The sequence below is a fragment of the Chanodichthys erythropterus genome, chromosome 11 (assembly GCF_024489055.1).
Source record: "Chanodichthys erythropterus isolate Z2021 chromosome 11, ASM2448905v1, whole genome shotgun sequence".
NCBI classification, from domain to species: domain Eukaryota; kingdom Metazoa; phylum Chordata; class Actinopteri; order Cypriniformes; family Xenocyprididae; genus Chanodichthys; species Chanodichthys erythropterus.
Window position 1 is genome coordinate 1118357 of NC_090231.1, and position 19672 is coordinate 1138028.

Consider the following 19672-nt stretch of genomic DNA (forward strand, 5'->3'; position numbering starts at 1 on the left):
AGGGCGGGGCTTACAGTGAATGTATGTCTGAGGGCGGGGCTTACAGTGACTGTATGTTTGAGGGTGGGGCTTACAGTGACTGTATGTTTGAGGGCGGGGCTTACAGTGACTGTATGTTTGAGGGTGGGGCTTACAGTGACTGTATGTTTGAGGGCGGGGCTTACAGTGAATGTATGTTTGAGGGTGGGACTTACAATTAATTTGTAGTAATTGTCCAGACACACAGTGCTTCAGGAGAGCCTGTGAAACAGCATGTGTGTTGATATGTGTACATACAATCTCCATCTGTAAATGAGTGCTTCGACTTCTGGGCAAACATGCAGCTTTTATTTACCTTAAAATACTTTGCTTACTCAGATCCCTCTAGTGTAGTAGCTTTGTCTAGAAAAGGAGTCAAATTAATTGAAGATACACACACCATGGACTGAATTAAATGCAGCACAATAGCAGCTGCAGTGGCAGATTGTGTGTGTGTGTGTGTGTGTGTGTGTTCTTGTGTTCTCTTGAAGACTATCTATCTATCTATCTATCTATCTATCTATCTATCTATCTATCTATCTATCTATCTATCTATCTATCTATCTATCTATCTATCTATCTATCTATCTATCTATCTAATCTTCTCAGAGACACTGATCATTGTTCATCTGGATCTGTGTGTCTGTTTCACTTCATTAGTCCAGACTTCGTTAAATGGGCTGTTTCTGGATTTCTCTGGAGCTTCAATTTGTTCCTCATGTTCTCACCCCAAATCTAAAGCCCGGGCTCTTTCTCTCTGCATCTCTCTCTCTCTCTGAGATCAATTACTAGCCTGTTTTCTCAGTCTGTTCAGTAATTGTCTCTCAGAGTGTGTGATGAAGGACAGACGGAGGGTCTCAGGCTGTTGTTGCCATTGACCCTTCAGCATTCGTCTTACTCTCCGTTAACCATCGCTGCTTTCTCAACACATACCCGTGTGTTTGTGTGTGTTTTGGGTGTGATAAAGACCTTGGGCTGTGAGGTGTGTGTGTTCTCCTCCTCTAATAAAGCCTCTGTATCATGGTGTGTGTGTCAGCAGTACGGTGTTTGTGAAGGTGTGCGGTGATTAATCTGTGTGTTGGTGTCTGGAGGGGACGGCAATTAATTTTACCCTGCGTGGGAGGAAACTCTTTCAGCCCTCAAGACACGCACACACACACCTTCCGCAGCTTCTGTTTTTTCCAGTTCTCTAGTTTCAGTTTCAGAATCGAGGGCATCATTGTGAAGAATAAAAGTTACACTCTCCTAGTTACCACAAGAGTGACCCTAAGCCTTAATTCAATAAACTGATTCAAATAAAAAAGAAGTTTATTTTTCTGACCCCACTGGCAGATATTTGTTTTAAGGATAAACTCACTTTAAATTTTAACTTTTTTTTTTCTTTTTTTTTTTTTTTTTTTGGGGGGGGGGGGGGTCATTTTGCTTCTCCAGTAAATGTATCTTGATTTAAGAATGTTTAGATATTTTAGTGTTTTAACTCTGTATTAGTGATCAGTACTTCATTCGATTGTCAATGTGGGTCGGTTCGTGTTTCTAGGACCCATCCGACGGGTGATGAACAACCCGCGCTGCTCCTCCTGGGTGGGCCGCTCGCCACAGATGTGCTCCATTAATCTCAGAGCGACGCTTCTGTGCTGTAGGTCACTTCCTAGTGAGCATCTGGGCATCTCTGTAATCTTTCTCAAGTCAATTAGAAGGGAAGCGTACTGTTTCTGTCTGAATGTAGGATGATCCACCCACTGACTTACACTGATATGTTCAGATAATGTTCAGAACACAGTTGGATTCCGGAAGTATAAAGCCCATTCATATTCTCCATAGAGAAACTCACATTTAACAATAACTCCATAAACCTACTGTCTTTAATCCATATGGGAAAATGAATGGGGAAAATACTTCCAGAACCATTGTTGCTGAAAAAGTGGGTAGGCACTGTTGCACTATGATGATGTCATTGTCATATTTGCATATGAGGTTGTGATTGGTCTTCTTCCTTACATCTGTTCAACCATCTGTAGCTGATGTTTGTTCGTTCACTCAGGCACCACGTGTAATCTGAATAATTGAATTAATGAACTGGACAAATCTAGCATTTCATGGCAGAATCAGTTACACTTTAAAGACATATTTCACCCAAGAATGAAAGCTTTGTCATTATTTACTAAAGCATTATGACCTTCTTTCTTTTTTGAACACAAACGTTTTAGGGAATGTCCTGCTCGTGAACATTCATATAATCCCTTTTTAAAGTTTGAAGAAGGTTATTTTTCACCAAGGTTATTTACAGACCAGAGTGAGTAAATAATGAATAAAGCTTAATTTTATGCTAACTATCCCTTTGAAGGAACTAACCCTAACAGACAGATCTTTTTTTGTCCATCCTCTCTTATTGAGCTCTTTCTCACACACACACACACACACACACACCCCCGAAGGCATTTCTTCACCACAGGCTGTCAATCTTTCATGGTTTATCAAGCTGCTCGATAAGACGCAAATATTATTCTTGGTGAAAGCGATTGCGAGTCCAAAGGCTCAACGATCATACTGAAAGATTGGATTGAGGACTGAGACGCTTCTGTTTGACCATTGTGATTACAGCAGAGCAGATAAACGAGACGCTCTGATGACCCTCGTAGAGAAAGAGACGGATATCATCACAGAGAACGTCCCTTCGGTGACTGCACTGGATTCATTCACATGACTGTAGAGAGATGCTCATACTGACGGATTCAACATGAGAACAAAAGAGATTGGTCAGGATTGAAGGGAAAATGGATGCTGCCAAGTATATCCAAATTCTTGAGGAAAGCCTGTGTTTCTCTGTTAGACAGTTGAAGATGGGCAGGTCATTCACCTTCCAACACAACAATGATCCCAAAAATATCACCAAAAGAACAACGCAATGGCTTAAGGATCGGAAGGTGAATGTCCTGGAGTAGCCGAGTCAGAGCCCTGACTTAAATCCCACAGAAAATCTGTGAAGAGCAGTTCATTGCCGCTGACCACGGAATTTGACTGAACTTGAGCAATTCTGCGAGGAGAATGGGCAAATATTCCCAATCTAGGTGTGCAAAGCTACAGACATACCCAAAAAGATTAATGGCTATGGCCAGTGATGGAATAAGGGTGTTATAAATAAATGGCATAACTAACAGCGTTTCTTTTTTCAGTAACGAGTAATCAAATGAATTACTTTTTCCCCGTTACAAGGCCGTTACCATTACTGACAAAAGAATGCCATGTTACTGTAATTGAGCTCACTGAGGCGGTTTTCATCCGAGTCTCTCTCTCTCTCAGCCATAGGACGTCCAAAGTTTTTCTCTAGTGTGTGTGTTGGGGTGGGATACATGCTAACTGATGATGATTGGTGTGTGACTAGAGATGATAGCGTTTTGTTGTAAAAAAAATTGTACAGGTTAGTCATACACAAATATAATTTTAAACTGATAATAATGTACGATGCTGCGTGTGTGTGTGTGTGTGTGTGTGTGTGTGTGTGTGTGTGTGTGTGTGTGTGGTTTTGTAGTCGACTAGTAGCCTAGTTGTTCATTTAAGCCATTAGATGACTAATCACATTCATATTAATTTAATTTCTTAAATACTGCAGAGAATAAACTATAATAATGAGCGTTTAAGTATAGGTTATATAGCACTCAAGCACACACATAAAGCAAATGATTATGAATGTTACAAAAACAGCAAGGAGACATTTTAATTGTTTATTAATAAACTAGTGTTTTCTGAATCAGTGTCGGCTGCGAAGATGTTGACATTGCCGAATCTCGTCATCTCCAGGCTGTTATTGAAAATGAGAACTTGTTCTTAATGACTTGCCTGGTGTAATAAAGGTTAAGAAAATAAATCTCCACATAGTGGATGCTCCTGGAGAGAGAATACACATTTCATTTGGATTACATAATCAGAGAGTGGCCAATTTCTTTTAGTTTTGAATTATTTAATTAGGAGTAGACATTTCAAGCTTTCTATAGTTATTTTTCTCATGTCTGTGAGGCAAGCAGCCTATACTCTAAAGTTTTGGTTCATTTAGCCTGTGAGACGCACTCCAGTTCGCGTCACAAGTGATCGCGCCGGCGCCTCCATGATTATATTTTCTGCTATATTTGCTTCTTATTTATTAAATCCAGGCACTTGGTTGATGCAACGTTGATTAAAATTGAGATACAATTTTTACAAAATTAAATTCACTTTAAAGAATGGCTTTCTACAAAACTTAATGAAGTGGTCAAAATCATGTCTGACCCACTCCATGTCTCCAGATATATTGCACATCTTATGATGTATTCTATCTTACTCATACTGTTCACTTTTCATAATCAAATAGATTAAATTAAAAATTAACATAGGCCTATTTAAACATAAATATGGAACTATCTTTAATGGCTACAACAGCTAGTACAGTACAGAGAAATTTCATGTCGTGAGCAAGAGCGGATCAGGAGTAAAGTCAGATCAAGAATAATTATTTTTTTAGACTTATATTTAATATTGGGAGCATCCAAGTTATTTGACATTATATATATATAAATAATATATATATATATATATATATATATATATATATATATATATATATATACAATGTGTATTTTTTTTTTTTATTTTTTTTTTTAAACTGAGAAATTACCCCCAAAAGATCATTTAAAGTCATTATTGTGTTAAATGAGAAAAGTAGATATTACAAAAGTTATAAGTTATTAAAATAGACATTACAAAAAGTAGCTTAAAAAAAAAACATTTTATTTGATTCTACATATAATTTATTACACATAACCTATTAGGCTTCAACAGCCATGAGGTTGAGTAAATTTTGACATAAATTTCATTTTTGTGTGAATTATACCTTTAGTAGGTCTTAAAAAAATTATTATTATTTTTATTAAATTATATTCTAAATCAGAAACTAAAAATGCCAGTAGGTGACGGCAAATGTCTAAATGAGTAAGTCATTGAATCATTCATTCATTTGATTCATTCAAATGGCTGATTGAATAGTCCATGAATCAGTGGTTCACTCAATTGATTCGCTCAAAACGTGGAGCAAAACACAGCTGTGTGTTGCTCAGAGACTAATTTATCAAATTAGTACATTAAATCGAAAGTCCTAGTAAAAATATACACACACGTGTAAAAAAAAACATGCTAATATCACAGTAAGTTGTAAGATCTTTTCTTATTTTTTTCATGATCAAGCCTGAGAAACAGTTCCTTTGGTTAATTGAAAACGAGTCGTTTGTTAATGAATCATCACAGCAGTTCTCTGCATCCAAAAACAAACACGTTCATTCACTGCTAATAAGCTTGATCTTGAGGAGAGAGCTGGATTGTGGGAAGATGTCTGAGATGGAGGGTGTGAGAGAAGCGTCTTCAGCTGTTTACTGATTCAGGGAAGAGCCTGAGGGATCGTGGGAGTGTTTGTGTGCGTCAGCTCTGGGACTGCCAGAGATTTTAATGATGTTTACGACGCTACAGTCGCCCTGTTTTGAAGACTGTCCCTGGTGCTTTGGTCCTTGTTGGCTATTGTTTGCAGGAACATTAAAACAACAATTAAAAGGGAATCAGTGCATGTAGGAAGTTTCGTCTGTAAGAACATGAGGGGGAAGAAACGGACACAGATCCTCAGAGAGCGTTCGGCTTCATCAGCTCATTAAAACTGCATTCAGAAACCTTCACAACAGATGACCTTTGGACCAACAGATGACCTTTGACGTTCAGGCATGACACACGTGAAGATACGAGTCTCTGAGGAGTTGATGTGTTAGAAGCAGGAAAAATGGGCAAGCGTAAGGATTTGAGCGAGTTTGACAAGGACCAATATGAGACGGCTAGACGAGTCAGAGCATCTCCAGAACTGCAGCTCTTGTGGGGTGTTCCCGGTCTGCAGTGGTCAGTATCTATCAAAAGTGGTGAACCGGAGACAGGGTCATGGGCGGCCGAGGCTCATTGAAGGCTGGCCCGTGTGGTCCGATCCAACAGACGAGCTCCTGTAGCTCAAACTGCTCCAGAAGTTAATGCTGGTTCTGATAGAAAGGTGTCAGAATGCATCAGTTTGTTGTGTATGGAGCTGCATATGCCCATGCTGACCCCTGTCCACCATCGAAAGAGCCAACAGTGGACACGTGAGCATCAGAACTGGACCACGGAGCAATGGAAGAAGGTGGCCTGGTCTGATTAATCACATTTTCATTACATCACATGGATGGCCGGGTGCAATATTAAAATTCTTTATCAGTTTTGGTCTAGGTCGTGGTGGTTTTAGAACTGCTGTTAGTGGACGCTGGGCAGGATGATTGTGGTTCTTGTGTCATAGCTCTGAGAGCTGCCGGTTATTGCAGATTTAGTCCTTGTCAAGCGTGTGATCTGCTGTGAGGAGACTCTCGCTGCAGTCTGACGGGAAGGTCACCGTTATCTGTGACTGTCATTATCAGATTGAAGAAGGTCAAAAGCAGAAGCTTCCGTCACTCAAATGCTCAATTACACACAAACCAGAACAACGCTTGTTAAACACAGGTGACACAACCTCATTTTATAATGTACAGCACAAGAGATTTCATTTGAGATTTTACACTGGCGGCAAATGCAAAAGAACAGCATTTATTTGAAACAGAATCTTTTGTGACATTATAATTGTCTTTACTGTCTCTTTTGATCAATTTAATACATCTTTGTTGAATAAAAGTATTAAGTTTGAATGGTAGCGTATGACTGTTTCTACACAGATATGAACTGTTTTCAACATTGATAATAATCAGAAATGTTTCTTGAGCATCAAATCATCATATCAGAATGATTTCTGAAGGATCATGTGACACTGAAGACTGGAGTAATGATGCTGAAAATCACAGGAATAAATTACACTTTACTATATATTCACATAGAAAACAGCTGATTTACACTGGAATAATATTTCACTGTTTTACTGTATTTTTGATCATAAGTGCAGATGAGACTCATTCATAAACATTAAAAAATCATAGTTATTCCAACCTTTTGATTGCCAGTGTATATCAACACAATCAAAAGTGATTCCCAGTGTTTTATGAATCTCCAGCTGTGTGTCGGAGTCTCCACAGAACAAACGGCATGAAGCGTGTGAGACAGAGCGAGTGGGTTTGGATTGATCGGATCCCAATTACTACAGATGTTACGGTGGTGAAACTGCTCATGGCTGTCAGCCATCTTGGATCTCACAGCTTCTCCCTCAAACGAGCCGCTTTAATTGGCTGCCGTGAGCGAGGATGAGCTTTGCTCCGAGCGTTTTGAGTCTTTACTGTCATATATGAGGAAAGCTCCATTATGATCCTCTCATCACACACACACACACACACACACACACACACACACACACACACACACACACACTAATAAGGCTTTTCAGGGAAACACACACACCTTTCTTTGAGATTTTTTGTGTTTTAATAGGGTCGTAGTTCAAGTGATTTCAAGGGTTCAGTGATGCAGGTGTGTGTTTGTGACATTTGCAGTGAGTTCAGCTTTCAGTCCTCAGTTCTTCATGAGGGAGTTTCTTCTACATTGAGTTTTGTCAGATAAAACTCTGCCTCAAACTATTTCACTGATTCTTTTATAACTATGATTCATAAAACTTTTGGTCTTCCATCTTTGATTTATAAGATGGTCACTCAAAAAACAAAGATGGTGTAGTTAACTTCACATTTTAAGTATCCTATCGAACTTTTCATTTACTGAACAAACAAATTCAAGTTAAAACAAAGAGGAGTTAGTGAGGACAGTCTGAACGAAATCAGGATGCTTTGAATTTTTAACAATCCTTTAATAATATACTACGTAATATACTGTTATACTACGTGTTTATATTTTGAGTTTTGATTTTAAGTAAGTTGGTTGTGTAGTTGCAAAGTTACTTAAAGTTAGCAGAATGGCTTAAGTTGACCATCAAAATAAAGTGTAACCGATTTTTATACTTTTTTGTTTTCATGTTAACTATGTTTTAATAATTCTGATGTGCATTTTAGTCTTTTTTTATTATTTTTTTATTTCTATATTGTTTATTCTTTTTTATTTATTAGTTTAAGTTTGTTTTGTACTTCAAGTGAATCTAAATGATAATGAGAAATGTTGCCTTGGCAACAGCTGAAACAAAAACAAACTATGTTCTATTTTATTTCAGTAAATGTTAGTTTTTTATGGTTTTAGTTTTAGTTAGTGTTAGAAATAGTACAAGCGGAGCATGATATACTAGCGGCAAAGTTATTTTTCGTTCTTTGCTTATCTTCGTATCTTTCCAGTGATATACTGATAGATATACATCCAAATGCCATTTAGATGAATGTGTAAATGTGCTGCGCTTTTCTCTCAATAACTAAATAAACACAAGAAAAATGAGAAAACAGCAGTTCAGAAAGCATCTGATCATAGTGATGTGGATGTTTGCAGCAGATTCAGACTCCATTCACGTCAGGTTAATTTATTCAGATCTTTATACAACAGTTGCTTTAAAGCATCAGCTTTACATTATTAAACATGAAAAACAGTGTCACCGTCACTTTAAATTGTAATTGACCATATGCACGCTTACGTCCTGGTTCTCGTGAAGCCAGCTCGGGCATTTCCAGTGAACTGATCATTCTGCACTCGCTGTACATCAACACAAAACCATCAGCGGTTCACTATTAATGTTGTATTCATATTTTAAAGCAGTTATCACACTAATTTGTCAGTAAACCAGTTTTATTGATTGCAATAAAGATGAAGCTAATGGGGATGTTTGAATAAGAAACTTAGACACACACAACACTTCTCCAGAACTTATTATTGAATTTATTAAAATTACAGAAAATATTATGTGTTCATCCTTCTGAGATTGTCTCCATTTGTAAAACCGAATGTTTTAAGATGTAGGAAATCCAACATTTGATGGAAAACAATTTTATTTAAAAATAAAAAAGACATTAATTAAAACCATCAGGTGGCAGCAGAGGATCATTTATTGGCTCATATTTGCCATTTCCTGTAATAGTTTTTCAATCAATTTCGCTTTTGAATAAATATTAAACATTATAAAATCACTAGGTTTAAAAATACACTTTGTCAAGGTGAAGTATGAAGTACTCTCAAAATCTCCTGTAAAACAATAACTTTTCTCGTGAATGAATGACAGAAGCGAGCGCCGCTCTCTCTTTATAATCAGCAGCTGTCAGTCAGTGCAGCTCAAGATCACACGTCTGAAAACTCACTTTTCATTCAATAAATCTTACTAAAGTGCACAATAAATCTTTAATTTACACTGTGTTGATGCTTTTATCTTCACAAGAAAGTGTGAAAACTGATGGTCGAATTGAATTTTGCTCAGGAGGAACACTGAAGTACGTATTTTTTTATGTCATCTTACTTCGAATAACTAAATTAACACTAGGCCTGACTATTTAGGTGACTATATTCTGATTATAAACTAAGTATTACACTACTGATGCTGTTAAAGCTACCTCAGGACACTGGAGATACCGACACACCAACAAGTGACATTTTCACTGGAAGATTTCCTGCTGGCTTATATTATAACGGACGTTCTTAAGAAAGTTCAGTGCATATGGTCCATTGCAGCTTCAGCTTCTACAATAAAGTGGCTCTCCAGTGTGTTCATGTTTTTACTCATGTTTAGCCTCAGAGCCACACCCACCTATTACATCATCACCACGGTCCAATGGGAGTTCGAGGTGTTTAACAGCCTTCTCCGGAAAGTTCACTCTGGCAAGCTGTTTCGAACTCCAGACACAAATTTTGTTTTGCCCTGATTTTGTTCAAAAGGACGTCACACCATTTCTCTTTGGTTTGGGTTGGAGTATACGGGGTCTTTATCCTGAACACAGTGTCAGTGTGTTTGTGAAGATCCTCGCGCGTCTCACACTGACGTCTGTCTGTCTCCTCCAGCTCTTCTCCCTCAGGTGGTATTTGTACCGATGAAACTCAGCAGTTAATTATAATCTATTTAAAGTCGTCTATCATTAGCTTACAGCACTGAGAATGTTAATTAAAATAAGAGTGATCAGATGGAGGGAAATATGACGTTCTTCAACAGAATCAACTGCCTGATTTTTGTTTTGTTTCATTTTAAAGTTTTAGTAATTTTGTTGCATTTTGTCATTTTTGTTATTTTTTTTTTTTTTTAAATATCTGTATATACTATTTAATAAATTTTCATTTTAGTTTTAGTGATTTTAGTACATCAAATTAAACTAAATTAAAATAAGAAATGTTGCTTATGTTTTTAGTTTCCCATTCGTTTGTCCATTTTCAACCCAACGGAGGTTGTTTTTAACCCAGTATTTTTTAGAGTGTAATGCATAAAACTGTGTGTTGAGCTGAAATCTGACCAAACACAGTCTCTGGTAGGGTTCGTGCTCATTATAATCAACTCATTTACATAGTTAAATAAACCAGTGTGTGTGTGTGTGTGTGTGAACAGACTGCGATTTATCCATGCTTACACAGATCGACACACAACAGAAGGACAAATGAAGGACACACACACACAGCTTTCAGTACTGTGATGATGTGTGGGCGGGGCTGTATGGGGTCAGAGGTCAGGCTGCTTTCATCTCGTCATCAGTATTCAGAGTCAGCTGAGCGCGTGTTAGCTAACGTTCACACAGAGAATGAGACACATTTATAAAACATCTGCTGCATTCCTCAAACACATCCATCTGTGAGAGACGGATTACAGAATCTTCCAGAATATAACTCACTTTTTTTTATCATCTGCTGCGATTTATATTCCTAACTGATTTATATAATGCAGTTAACCTCTAGCATCCAAAACACACACATTTGTATTAATGCCAAATACGAGAGGAACATGAGAGCAAGTGCTGCAAAATTCATCAGTTCTGAAACATGACGAGCAGTCACAGGTGAAGCGATTTGATCCTCTTCTAACAAGGACACATGTTGAGATCTGGGTAGATTAGATGGTGAACAAACAATCAGCGTGTTGATGCAGGAATTAAGATGTGAGATCTGAACTGTTACGGCGAGCCGACAGGGTCAGAACGTCTCTGAAACAGCAAGGCTTGTGTTGCTCCGGTCAGCAGTGTGAGAATTCACCAACAGTGTCTGAGGAGAGACAAACACAAGCCGGCGACAGGGTGTTGGACGCCCGAGGCTCATCTGCGGCACAGGTCACACGAAACTTTAATGATGGCTATGGGGTCTTTAGTGTCTCTGAGAAAGAGATTCACCTTCAAAAAACACTTTGATCTCACCGCGTCTCTCTCTCTCGCTGTGCTTGCTTTAGTTTTCTCTCAGTGAGAGTTTAATTTCTGCAAACACCTGAAACACTCTTCACAGCTCTTTGTGTGATTCATCTGTTTTACACGTTTCAAAATATCATTTGCAGAATCAGGATTCTTCACTGCAAGAGTGACGTTCTTCCTCAGTGTTTCTGTCTTGTTTTCCTGCACAAATATCTAAACATTCTTAAATCAAGATACATTTACTGGAGAAGAGAAATGACTGAAGATAAGACGTCCGAGAATATGATCCAAATGAAGTGAGTTTGTGCTTAAATCAAGAACAAATATCTGCTAATGGGGTCAGAAAAACAAGCTTCATTCAAAGGGAAAACAAAATTGGCAATTTTTCTGAAAACAAGAATGTATATCTTCAGTCATTTCTCTTCTACAGTAAACGTATCTTGATTTAAGAATGTTTAGATGTTTGTGCTGGAAAACAAGACAGAAACACTGAGGAAGAACGTCACTCTTGCAGTGGAGAACATGAATACTTGTGTTTAATGGGTGTATTTTGTTTTGTTAGATGTTTTTCACATTTTAAGCTTCTGAAAACAGGTCTTAATATCTCATGCTCCTTCATTTCTCAGGTAAATGTTTCTTGCTTTAAGGATATTTTGTATTGAGGAAAAACAAGGAAAATTATTTTTAGAGCATGTTCATGGACTGTCCATTTGTCACAGAAACACATTTGGCTGTTGTGCGTACGAATTCATATATTTGTCACAAAAATAAATGAGTTTTATCTCAGAATGGCTGGAATAAACGCGGCATGACGTAACGTGTACACAACGCTCGGCACTCTCACTTCAGGGCAGAGCTTCCATTGATTCACGTGAATCATTTGTTGCTTGAATCGATGAATCATTCATCTTCACTCTCAGAATCAACAGTCACACACACACTCACACACACTCACACCTCAAACATTTAGATGCTCTGCGGCGCAGCTGAACGGAGCTGTCGGGTTGCCTTCGGGTTAATGATGTCTAAAATCTTTTGTATGTGTGTAGGTGCATTAAAATATGCTGATATGTATTCATAAAACTTGCACTACAAACAATACAAATTTTGTTTTAACCATAACAGATTTTTGTACATAAAAATACAGATTGTGAGCCTTTTCTCAGATTATGACAAAAAAAAATAATTGCCGATTATTGCCATAATATCATAATCACAATTATTCATTTTAATTTAATAGAACTGACATATATGTACGAGGGGTGTATCGGTACATGTATTCATCCTGAACCGTACGGTACGGACGTCACGGTTCATTTCATGCAGTCAGATGACAAATACAGTCAGTCACAGGCGCTCCACACTCCAGTCCAGAAGGGGGCGCACACTGTAATGCAATGCTGTTTGCTAAATGCCAAGACAGGAAAAGGCGCAGAAGAAGAAGAATAGATGATATCAACCAGTGTTTCAACCGCAGAAAAACAGCTTGAGCTAATTCTCACGTAGCATTACATTTACCTCAGGCAAGTCATTCAGTGTCCACAGCATGTTAGTTCGCTAGAGAAATGAAGCATTTCACTACATATACGCACTATATTCATTATATTTACTTTATTTTATGTTAGTAATGTCTTAATTATTTAATGTTTAAATAAATTTGTCATGAAAACAAGTTATGACAGTAACTGTGTAAATGATTCAAAAATGAATTGGAGTAATAATTTTATAATTAGATTTAGAAGGTTTTTTTTTTTTACATTTTCTTTTATTTGAGTTTTGAGTATTGATATATCTCATAATATAATATAATATAATATAAATAAAGTTTGTGCTCTGTTGTTAATTGTAACCTTTAATATTATAGTAATGTTCAAGAAAGGCTCCCTGTATATATTTTACGGCATTATAGCTGAGATAGATTTTTATCCTTAAGAAAATATTAATTATAATTAAATGAATTTAAAGAAAGAGACACAATTTGTTCGATAAACCACTGTTTAATAAAAAAAGATTTTATGCTTAGCTTCCTTCGAACCTTCAATACCGAGGTACGTACCGAAGCGTCATGTTTGTGTACGTTACACTCCTAATACAAACACATTCATCTGTATTCTTGAAGTAGCTGCTCATGTGACAGATTCAGATTGAGAATGACATCACATCTGTGTATGGATTACTCCAGAATGTTGATTTTTCAGTCTGAACTGTGATCGTTGGACTGATGCTTTGGTCTCGTATCATGCTGAAAGTGTGCAGTTGTTTTGGCAGAATTTGCACTATGTATTTTATCCTTCAGTCTGAGATTGTTGGGCTCTTAGTGATGGTAAACATTTGTTTATATGAACATCCATCTTGGGATGATGATCCAGGTGTTACAACTTTTCATTTCTAAAAGCAAAAGCAAGGTGATGATTTTTGTTCAAATTGTGTGTGAATCTGAGAGGAAACATGGTTCAGTTTGGAAGAGAATGATCTTGAAAGTCTGAAAACAGAAAAAGACAGAGAAAGTGACTGTCATGATGAATAAAATCACTGACCCGTCTCTCTCTCGTGTGTCTGTCAGGAGCGAGGGAAGGTCGGCGTGATCTTTAACGTGGGGACGGACGACATCGTCATCGATGAGGCCGGCGTGATGGTCAGCGACGGGAAGTATCACGTGGTGCGGTTCACACGGAGCGGCGGGAACGCAACGCTACAGGTGGACAATCTGCCCGTGATCGAGCGCTTCCCGTCAGGTGAGCACACACACACACACTCACACACACACACTCAGATCACGACATACAGGCGGCGTGTCGCTCTCTTTGTCTGTCTCTCTCATTGAGGAAGATGTTTTCTGGTCATAAACTGTTAAAACGTTTTAATGATTCAAAACATCATCACACCAAACCTGTTTGTATTTGAGGATTCATCAAGCTTTATTCAATAAAGATACAGAAAAATAACAGAACCAGCGACTGACGTTAGAGACTGCGTGTTTAGCCTCCTTGTTAGAGAGGCCGATTCCCGTGCCAGCATACCTGGGTTCAAGTCCCGCTTAGAGTGGGCGGTTCGAAAGCTGAATAAAGTGTTTTTGTTGAACAGCATCTATTATTATCATCACTGCTGGTTGAACCAGTCAGTGGTTAAAGTCAAACTGTTGGATGACCCTCAGACGCTGGTCTTTGATTCAGTGGAATATTCAACACATTAAACTCCACCAGCTGATCATCACTAATATACAGCTGAATGTTTCAGTGACATTATGATAGAAATCAGAGTGGTGGCTGCTGAGGAACGTGTTAATGAAGCAGATCTTGGCTCTTCCTAAACGAGAAAGTGCCTGTGACGCGAGGAGCAGCAGAGCGGACTGGAGAAATAAAAATATCCAGTGACCCAGTTAGCGCAGAGGAAGTCTGCAGTGGAATTGTGGGTAGAATGTCGAGCAGAAGCTTCCAGCTGCCTCCTGCAGGACGAACCCGTCCGGGATTGATCCCAGTCTCAGAGTCGTCGTCATGGTAACAGCGGCTGTATGTAACGTGAATGGGATTAGAAGTGGAGGTTTGTCATGCTGAAGGTCATTAGTGATTGTTTACTGTCGCTGTTATTGATAATGTCTCAATAATAGAGTTTCAAACACATATAGCAGAGAAGTCGGACATGAATTCACTGAGGTGGTGCAAGTGAAATGAAACTTTCCTCATCTGAAGCTCCTGTTTGAACCGCTGAGATGAAAGCGTGTAATTACGGTAATTCTGTCATGATGTGAACACAGTGTTAGTGTGATTACAACACCTGTCCTGTGACACAGCTCACAACCAGCACTTTATATTCAGTCTGGATCTTTTTTATCTTATTTATTTTATTAATTTGTTTGCCATTTTTGCAGTTTTTGTAACAGGACAGTACAGATAATTGACAGGAAGCGAAGTAGGAGGCTGTCTTTATCTCATTTTTTTTTTTTTTTTTAAACGTATTTTATTTTATTATTTCTCTGTAGACAGAGTTGTTGATGTTGGAAGTGATTTCATCCTCCAACATCAGATGACCTTAAGAAAGAGAAGAAAACTGCCCTGAAACAAAATGATTGACCATCCATCCATCCATTCATCATCCATCCCTCCATCCATATCCATCCATCCTTCATCCCTCCATCCATCATCCTTCCATCCATCCATCCATCCTTCCCTATCCCTCCATCCATCCTTCATCCCTCCATCCATCATCCTTCCATCAATCATCCATCCATTCATCCCTCCATCCATCATCCATCCATCCATCCATAACTTCTAAAATTTGAAATACATCATTCTGTTGTAACTGCCTCGTTCACATCATGTCAGAATTACAGTAATTACTGTAATCAGTTATAATTTACTCTTAGGTCTCTCAGAAAGAGTTTGTATTAAAGGAGACTTTATTAATTATTGTTTGTTTGTGAACGAGAGGCTCATTCCAAACCCTAGTGAGCTGCATATGAAAACATCACAGATGCTCCTCCTGATGCTGCCTGTAAGATGCTTACTTTCAGCTAATCCTTCAGAATACTGATGGTACATTAAAATAAAGTTCTTCAGTGGAGTCCAGTTAACAAAACAACAGTTATGTGGTACATTTATCATATATCTGATTTAATTTCACTAATGCAGTCAGGAAATGGGGAAACACTGTAACAAACAGAACATGGAATTAAACTGTTACATTTAAAAAACTTAACAATGTAACATAAATACTTCCATTTTGAGAACTGTTTAATGTTCAGCCGTGTGAAGTGTTACTTTAGATTGATATTCCCAGTAGACCGGGAGGCGGCTCACGAGGGTTTGGAGCAGCTTTGAGCAGTGTGTGTGTGTTTGTGTGTGTGTGTGTGTGTGTGTGTGTGTGTGTCTACACACTCTGTATCAGCAGAAAGGCTGATGCTCATCATTTAGCATGTAGTTCACGTGGTGTGGTGGGTGGATGTGGCCGTCACTGTGTCTATTTGCTCTGCTTTCGTAATGCACATCAAGAGCAGCATGAGATAATTTCATGAGGAACTCAGCGTGAGATCTCTGCCTTCATCACATCACCATCACAATGAAACCTGCATTTCCAGTAACACAAAGATGAGCTGTGGTGTTTGAAGTGACACCATAGATAAAGAGGACAAAATTTCACTTTCCAAGATAAGACTTGTGTGAAACGAGAGAATGAAATGGCTTCTGATGTGTTTTATATAAATGTTGTGAGGGCTGTTTTATCTCACAAACACTCAGTCTCACCTTGATCTCAAATGTAAGAGAAACCAGAGGTGTAAAGTACTTAAAAATGACACAAGTGAAAAAAAAATTATATAAGTGAAAGTATGGATACTGAGAGAAAATTTTACTCAATTAAAAATCCACATATCTGACTAAAAACATACTTGAGTGAAAGTAAAAAAAAATACAACTTTAAGCTGTATTTAAGAATTTTAAAGTAGAAAGAAATTTCGAGTAGACATAGTCTAGCAAACAATGGGAAATGTAGTCTTTTCTTTGGGAAATGTAATTATGGCAAGAGACTACAGGTAAATAGGGTAAAATTTTTAACTAATAGATACGTCAATTGATTGAAAGCTTACTGAAATGTTATGTTTAAAATTAAATGAGGCATTATAAAATTAGAAATACACTATTTTGCATACATTTCCAGAAAATAAATCTGAATATTGGATAAAGCCAGGTTCAAAATTCTTGTTTGATATTGTTGATGCATTAGAGTTAAAGGTTTTTACAGAGGGGATTTTGGATTTCTCTTTTTATCACTCTATAAATCAGAAAATACTATTAACATACAGAAAAAATACATTTTCACCATGTTTTATGAATAAAATTATTATATACAATCAAGTGAATGATATATGAAAAAATCCCACAGTAAAAACATTCAGAATATAGATATGAATAAAACTGTAAATTTTGGTGTATGTAAGTTTTACTGAAGTGGAAGAAAAAACTTTTAAAAATGTTTGCATTGTAATTTAAATCTACAGACGCAAAGAGATAAAGTGCAATAAATATGCTCTTAACATGTATTTTTGATGCTTTCTTTTCACTAGTCTGAAATAAGTCGTTATGGAAACCACTATTTCAAAATTGAACAGTGCATGAAAAAAAAACTATGGTTTTTCCTTAAGTAAAAGTACAGGTATTCAGTTTAAATTGCAAGTAACTTGAGTAAAGTACAAATCACCCAAAATAATACTTAAGTATAGTAATCAAGTAAAATTACTCAAGTATTTTGCACCTCTGAAAAAAAACATCTGAATACTTTATACACACACATACGTGATAATATTCATGCATGTCAGTGTTTGAATTCGAGGACTATGATACACTTGTGGTCCTGAGTTGATGTTCAGTGTAGATTCAGAATCAGAGAGGCGTCAGTCTACAGCAGCAGGAGACGGATCCTTTCCTAAATGCTGGATGTATTTACATATGATCCAGGCTTATTTGATCTTGCTAATAAAGCTGAGGTGCTCGCACCGAACGCTGATGGCCACTGCGGGCAGAGATGCATGTGGGGATTTTGATTAGATCATTTGCAGTCGAGCTGCAGGAGCAATTAAGAAGCAGTCGCTCTGCTACCAGTGACTTCATTAAAGAGAGAGAGGAAAGATTGCTGCAGCTAATTAAAGAACTGACAAGTTTGATTTCACTACAACGCCAACTCACTCACAACAGCCGAGAGAGAGTTGATCTACACCATGAAGTGTAATGCCAGCAGATTCTCACATTCTCAGTGTGATTTTCTCTCACAGTAAGTGTTTATATGTGAATCTTAATGAGCTCCGCAGGTCACGCACGTCCTGAAGAGCTTTAATGCTGCAGCGACACACTGATGTTATTCTGCAGTGTGTGCTTCTGTATCTATACATGAAACAGGTTTGGTGTGATTCATTTTAGTATCAATGTAAACATTTCAGTTTTAACATTTTCTGTTTGCATTTTAATTTTAGTTAAAGTTTTAGTTTTGGTTGTGTTTTTTTTTTTTTTTTTTTTTTTTTATTAGATTTGAATGTTTAATATGTCTATATAGTTTGGATTCATTATTATTTTATTTTAAGTTCTTTTAAGTACTTCAAGGTAAATGAAACAAAAATGAAAAAGTTGCTTTAACGCTTTTATGGTTTTAGTTGATGGTAAACTAAATCAAAACCCTCAAACACATTTGATTATTTGACCTGAAACAGAAAACATTTTCCTTTAGTTTTACAGATGTTCATCAGGACTGTTTGACGATATGCTGATGTGAAAATGTTCTTTATGCATTTTTAATGAGAATGACAACGATGACTCTTGATGTTGCTTGTCCACGTTCACCATGACACTTTAATGCACTGTAATTATCCAGAAGTAATATTCAACCTCTAAAATGACTCATAAATATGCTTAACTCTTGTTTAAAACACATGGTAACCAGAGCTTGGTTCACTTTCTAACCTCAAAAACGATGTTTAAAGCCTTGAGGGTGTTAAATCTGATTTTAAAGTTCATAACCTGCTAAACGTTGACATGCTGGCGTTCTCTCTAACCTCTAATCTTTAACCTTTGACCTTCCAGATTGTAACCTGTTGAATTTGTTTGTTCTTCAAAGGGAACTTTGATAGTGAACGGCTGGCTATTGCTAGGCAAAGAATCCCGTATCGACTCGGTCGGGTAGTTGACGAATGGCTACTCGACAAAGGTAATTAAACAGCACCAAATCCCACTAATGAACGGTCTGTCTAATCACGCTAAACACATCTCTGGATGAAGTGCACGCCCATAGACACAGCGGAAAACACTCCACGATGAATGTTCGACGATGTTCACATGCGAAAAATCAGGCTAAATATGAGTAGAAACATTAATAACTCTTAATTCATAGTTTGCACCTGTCGAATTTGAAGAAGTGTTCATTTCTAAAAGACGAATGAGCTGTGCTGCGATCCTCAGATGCATTATATTCAAACATCTGACAATGGGACTGCACTTCTCCAGAGTATTAACCTTACCAATAACCCCCACATAACCCTCCCTTAACCTCCCAACAACACGCACAACTGTTTTCTGTTGTGTCCTAATCCAACAGAAACTGATTCACAACAGTTCAAACAATCTAAACTCCAAAGTTAAAGGGACTCTATTTCAGTGCCTCTGTTTCATCTTTGCTGTGTCGTCGTTCAGTCTAAATTGATTCGAACTTTAACCCTTTGTGTCCAGATGATCCTACCTTCCTGTCCCACATGTGTTTCCTGTTTTGTGGCTCTGTAGCTTGTAATTCGCTTCCCGTTTCTGAGGGCAAAAATTATAAAATCACATCTAATTCTGACAAGTCAGAACAGCCTTTCTGTTACATACATGGATATTTCGTGGATGCGAGAATTAGTAAAAATTTAACACATCTCTTTATGATCA

General features: G+C 37.5%; 1 protein-coding gene across 1 annotated transcript in view; it reads left to right on the plus strand.

Moving 5' to 3' along the window:
* LOC137030503 (neurexin-2-beta-like) overlaps positions 1-19672 on the plus strand; it is a 94265-nt gene that overhangs the window by 50003 nt on the left and 24590 nt on the right. The window contains exons 3-4 of the mRNA XM_067400851.1: positions 13834-14005; positions 18870-18959. Coding sequence (XP_067256952.1) covers positions 13834-14005; positions 18870-18959 — 262 coding nt within the window. The remainder of the gene's footprint in view (positions 1-13833; positions 14006-18869; positions 18960-19672) is intronic.